Source organism: Alosa sapidissima, chromosome 17, assembly GCF_018492685.1.
Source record: "Alosa sapidissima isolate fAloSap1 chromosome 17, fAloSap1.pri, whole genome shotgun sequence".
Taxonomy (NCBI): domain Eukaryota; kingdom Metazoa; phylum Chordata; class Actinopteri; order Clupeiformes; family Clupeidae; genus Alosa; species Alosa sapidissima.
This window is the reverse complement of record NC_055973.1, coordinates 20,959,830-20,965,729: the sequence shown is the minus strand read 5'-3', so window position 1 is coordinate 20,965,729 and position 5,900 is coordinate 20,959,830. Positions and strand designations below refer to the sequence as shown.

General features: G+C 42.2%; 1 protein-coding gene across 3 annotated transcripts in view; it reads right to left on the bottom strand.

Moving 5' to 3' along the window:
• Window positions 1-1,628: 1,628 nt before the first annotated feature.
• LOC121688807 (high affinity cGMP-specific 3',5'-cyclic phosphodiesterase 9A-like) overlaps window positions 1,629-5,900 on the bottom strand; it is a 26,181-nt gene continuing 21,909 nt past the window's right edge. For 2 of the 3 annotated variants that reach the window (XM_042068663.1, XM_042068664.1), the window contains exons 19-20: window positions 3,699-3,789; window positions 1,629-1,961 (exon numbers count right to left, since the gene is read on the bottom strand). In XM_042068663.1, the coding sequence (XP_041924597.1) occupies window positions 3,739-3,789 (51 nt within the window). In that variant the 3' untranslated portion in view covers window positions 1,629-1,961; window positions 3,699-3,738. The remainder of the gene's footprint in view (window positions 1,962-3,698; window positions 3,790-5,900) is intronic. The other variant, XM_042068665.1, reaches the window with a different exon arrangement.

Below are 5,900 nucleotides of genomic sequence, written 5' to 3'. Positions count from 1 at the left end.
CGTTTAATAAATTGTGCCCTCGTTTTACTATGCTTAAAATGAGAGCTCAATTTAGTAAAATGAGCTCACACTATAGTAAAACGAGAGCACAATATAGTAAATTGTGCACACGATTTAGTAAACCGAGAGCACAATTTAGTAAAACGAGCGTACGATTTAGTAAAACGAGTGCACAATATAGTTAAACGAGGGCACAATTTAGTTAAACAAGAGTACAATTTAGTAAAACGAGCGCACAATGTAGTAAAACGAGCGCACATTCTCTCAACATGCAAAACATTTTGCGATGACCCCTCTAGGGCTCCGTAGAAACATGAAGGGTAAATGAAGTAAAAGTTAAGTTACTCAGTGACATGACTGGTCCTATATTTGTCATAAATATAATCTCCCTAAGTGATTATTCCTGTTGTAGACTTCTATTCTGCCTGACAAAGGCAAAATGCAGTAACTACGAAAACAATGAAACTGAGAAAAATGCCTTTACAGTTTTTACAATATCCAGCCAAATGTGTTGTAGGTAGATTACTAGTAATACATGGTTTATAGATTGGAGACTGGAGGCACATTGAGTCCTAACTCAATTTTGTCCAGCGGTATTATGGTTACTAACGCATAGCCCACGTTTCGTCTATGTATCTACACTAATGATAGAGACTATTTCACAAATCACAGAATTCAAACATCCAAAAGAAGTAATAAAGCGAGGCTTGACATAGCATTGTCTGGTCATCCTAGCTCAACTCGTTTCACTAACGCCAATCCAGGATGAGTAGGAGCGACTAGGACAAGCCAGGTGTAAGTAATTCGGAATACGTGCGCATTCTCGTTTCTCCCTCAAAGAACTCACGTTTGGAATAAAAAAAACGCAGAAAATCGCGTCATTCACACAAAGTGAACAACCGCTTTTTTTTTTTTTTTTAAGTATATTTTTTGGGCTTTTATGCCTTTAATGCGAGAGGATAGTGGAGAGTGACAGGAAGTAAGTGGGAGAGAGAGTCAGGGTGGGATCCGGAAAGGACCACGGGGCGGGAATCGAACCTGGGTCGCCGGCGTACGGTGCAGGTGCCCCGGCTGGGGCGAACAACCGCTTTTGATATAGACTAACAATAAAGTAAAGTTTTCCTTTTTTTAATGGGGAATCATGGCTATTTCTGTACAACAGCTGGAGTAGGTGAATGCAAATTTACATATGCACCGTGTGAGTGCTTTCTTGTCTTGGCACGCAACGTCATTAAGAAAGGGCTTGCCACTGCAAAGATGCACATAGTATGACTATATATACCTTTATATTGTCTTTATAACCGATTAGTTGAAAACACTTTCAAAAAATTGTCCCTCCACTTCAAATCAACTACTAAAATTATAACCATATAGTATTAGGCAGACAATCTGTTGTGTTTTGCGAGTAAATACATGTAGTAAATACTTGTAGTATATAAATGGAGTAAAGCTCTTAAAAAAATCACATGGAGGTCTGATTTGAATGACAGCTGGGTGAACCAATAAGACAACATAATTAACATTAGAATGAACTACGCCTGGCTGTTGGGGCCAGGCTAGGTGCAGAGAATAAAATCCCCATGGTAACTTATGTGCCATCTCTTTTGTGAAACCAAGTCAAGGCTAAATTCATCCAAGATAACCAAAAAATCCCAGCTTAATCCCTTATCTAGGTTTTGTGAAATACCCCTCTGGACTTTTTCCACATATTGTGGAAGATTTCCTCCGATCTTCAGATGTCCAGTAGCCAAGCAAATCAGGTCAAAGGTCAAAGACAGGTCAGAGTCAGGTCAGAGCCATTGCACACCCGTAGAGGAGACTGACTCCTCAGCAGCTCCGTCTCTGGGTGGGCACCCAGGTCTAGCTTCCCCTCCAGGCTAGCCTTGGTACTGCAGGACACGACTACAGTCTTAAAAGGACAAACGCTTTGCACTTTGGAATCGCAGCAGAAAATGAGATCCCTGAAACAGAAGAACGACAGATGTCAGGTGTGAGGTAAGGTTCTGTGAGGTGTGTCCAGGACTTAGGATGTTGCATAAATCACAAACTCAGCACCAGTGGTAAGAGAACAGATACTGCCAGTCCACCTTAAAAATAAAATATACAATGAAACCGGTTAGCTCACAGCACAAGGAGAAATATACACCGAAACACACACACACACACACACACACACAGATCAATCTGGTCTCTTTGTGACAGCACAAATATTCCCATTGACACTTCAAAACTTCAAAAGCAATATGCCAGTCATTAAATAAATAGAGCTCCTCCTTTGATTGGTCTAATATAAAAGCTGCTGAGTTAAAAAAAAAGAACTCGCTGTAGCTCTTTGATTTGCAGAGCTGTTGTGTCTCTCTGCTATTTTGAATAAGCAACTCTGACATCCCAAATAACCAAAACATCTAGAAAGATCCAAGATCCACAGCATTTAGCATGGCCAACCCAAAGTCTACAATGATTGTGGCATATGCAAATTGATTTTTTTTCCATTACTGGTTATTATAGTATATCAGTGGTCCCCAAACTACGGCCCGCCACCTCATTTTGGATGGCCCCCCAAAACATGTCCGTGGTATATAGCATCTGGCCCGCATGGGAGTACGACATCGTCAAACTATAACCTCCGTAATTTCCCCCATTCATTCTCTATGGCGAGTCTTAACAGTACACATGTAATACTCTTTTTGTCCACTGGTGGTTGTTTTGGCGCTGTTTCGCGTTTGCCATCGAAAACTAAATGAAATGTAGGCCTACCTGCAAACAATGTAAGAGGCCTATGCTGACTGTATCAGTGCTCAAAGTATTCTACAAGTTTATCAATTAATTGTTAATAACTAACTAACTTCTATTCAAGTCATATTTCTGGGACTTTCTGGGATAATTATTTCTATTTTTTATTCACTCGTTCAAATGTTCATACAAATTCAAAGTTCTCATCAGATGAGTGAAAGTGGTCATTTCAGATGTTTTTGCCAGCACTTCATAAAACTCTCATAGTTTGAGAACTTCAAATTATTTGTAGGCTATTGCTTGTTCACAACTTGAGCTGTGTATGCAAAGACACAGAGTTCAGAGTTTACACATTTTGAATAAAATACACTTTTGGGACTCCCTGCTAATACTTTTGGGAATGCTATTTTTATTAGTATTTGAGCTACATTTTACACTGATTTGGCATGATTGCAATATAAACACAGCTAACAATGGTATTAAATTGCAGTAGCCTATGATTAAATGAAATGGAATATTCAACTAAGGTAGACTGCTGTTGTTCACAGCACTAAGCTATTTATGGTTACTAATATACTCCGAGTCTCTGGCCCTCTCTTAGAGCCAGGCATAGTGAGCTGGCCCTCGGAAGAAAAAGTTTGGGGACCACTGTAGTATATGATTATTCTGGCTATTATGGTAGTTAGAGAGACCACAGGTCATCCAATAGGGAACTGGACAAGTAATGACAGACATTACTTTGAAACTGTGTGAGTAGCTTAAATGAGATTGCATAATCAACAGAGGAGATTTGGCCATTAGTGATGATGTTTCTGTGTTGGAGAAGACTGTGTGCTCTCACAAAGATGGGTGCTCATTACTCTTAGCAGAGGGTGAGAATAGTGAGAGAGGGAAAGAGAGAAGAACAAGAAAAGAAGAGAGGAGAGGTCACTCTGCACACCACAACCAGCAGGACGCTTACTTACACTCTCACCACATAGCACTTCACAGCACGGCTCGTAAAGCTCACTTCTTCTTCCCTCCTAGTGACATATTCTCAGTTTTTTTCTTCTGTGCCTCATTGAACAAAAGACACACCTTTATGTTAGCACACGGCGAGAGAGAGAGAGAGAGAGAGGTGGGGGTAATGATCTAGCCCCATATGAGAGAGAGAGGGAGAGAGGTGGGGGTAATGATCTAGCCCCATATGCTTAATCTAGGCTGTGCACACACCGATAAGCTAGCACAATGCGAGACATAAAGAGAAAATAAGAAAGAGAGAGAAAGAGAGAGAGAGAGAGAAAGAGAGAGAGAAAGAGGTGGGGTAGTAATGATCTATCCCTGTGCTCCGTTTAGACCAGGCCGTGAATGCATGAACATGTTTCTCTCTGTGTCTTCTTTAGTACACTGACCCCTGGTGGCTACTTTCAGTAAGAGCTGAACCTCACAAGCTCAACGACAACACACACACACACACACACACACACAACCTGACGCTGAAAACACACACTGGTGTGTGTGTGTGTGTATAGGCTACGTTCACACCGCAAGTCTTAATGCTCATTTTTGCTCAGATCCGAATTTTTTTTGTTTGTTTTTTTTTGGCTGTTCACATTACCTTTTAAAATGTGGCCTATATCAGATTCCAGTGTGAACTGTTTGCGGTTTTGAACTGGCCCGCATGCGCAAAAGAACAATAACAATGACATCAGCTAACTCCCGCGGCGCATAATTGTGACGAATGTCGATGCAGATTGACGTAAAAGTCAAATAGATCTTAAAGAACAGGCTGCAATAACACCTGTCTAAAGAGCTTACAGCTTATACAAAATGCAGCTGCTCGCACACTCACTAGAACTAAAAAATATGAACATATTTCCCCTATTCTGGCATCTCTACATTAGGCTGCCTGTTAAAAGTCGCATTGACTTCAAAATATTACTTCTAACGTACAAAGCCATTAATGGCCAGGCACCAGAATATATTAAAGATCTCCTAGTCCCATATAACACGCCCAGACCGCTACGATCACAGAGTACTGGCCTTCTTGTAATTCCAAGAATCTCAAAAACTACAGTAGGTGGCAGAGCTTTCAGCTATCGCGCACCCCTCCTCTGGAATAATCTCCCTTCCTCAATTCGATTAGCAGACACCCTCCCTATTTTTAAGTCTAGACTTAAAACATACCTCTTTACTGCCTCTATAGTTAGGTATGGTGCGGTGTGGAACTTCACCCATCTCGGGGATTTTGGAATGGACCACCCTGCTGAGTCCTCGTGTGACTGGCACCCCAGTCGCACGTGCGATGGTGGTGAGTGGTCACTGACCATACAGTACCTGCGCTGGTGTAGACTACCCCTCACCATGCCTTAGTTATGCTGCTATAGCATAGTGCTGTCATGGACTTCTCATGTGCCACGCCATACAACCCCTCTCCTCTCTCCCCTTCTCTCTTTCTCTCAACTCTCCCTCTCTTGCCCATTCTCACTATGATTTACTGTAACAATATATAGCACCACTGATCACATATTGACATTAACAAATCCGCCTTGGTTGTTCACACTGCGGCCGCATTGAAAAAAATCAGACCAGGTCTGATTCAGGACCACATATGGAAATGGTCTAAATCTGACTTGAAAAAATCAGATCTGGGCAAGATTTGAGTGTTCACACTACTGAAGAAGTCTGACCTGGTCACTTGAACCCCAAAAAGTTTTGGGCCACTTTCGGCTGCAGTCTGAACGTAGCCTATGTGTGTGTGTGTGTGTGTGTGTGTGTGTGTGTGTGTGTGTGTGAGACAGTGTATGTTTGTGGACTGTATGAGGAAGTGAGTCACTCAGTCATGTGTGTGTGTGTGTGTGTGTGTGTGTGTGTGTATGTGTCTCTGTAAGTGCTCTTATTGTCAGGGTAATTTGATGGAATTGGTCCTTGAACACTAATCAGGCTGGCGCAGGAAATTAGGGGCTGCTCGGACGTGCATGTCTAAAAGGGGAACCCACTTGTAAGAGGTGAGAGTAGACGGGGAGGACGAGGGTCAGGAGACGGCGAGCAAAGCAGATGAGGGATGTGAGGGAAGTACAGTGTGTGTGTATGAGGGGGGGTATATATGTGTGTGTGTGTGTGTGTGTGTGTGTGTGTGGGAGGGGGGGTATATATGTGTGTGTGTGTGTGTGTGGGAGGGGGGGTAT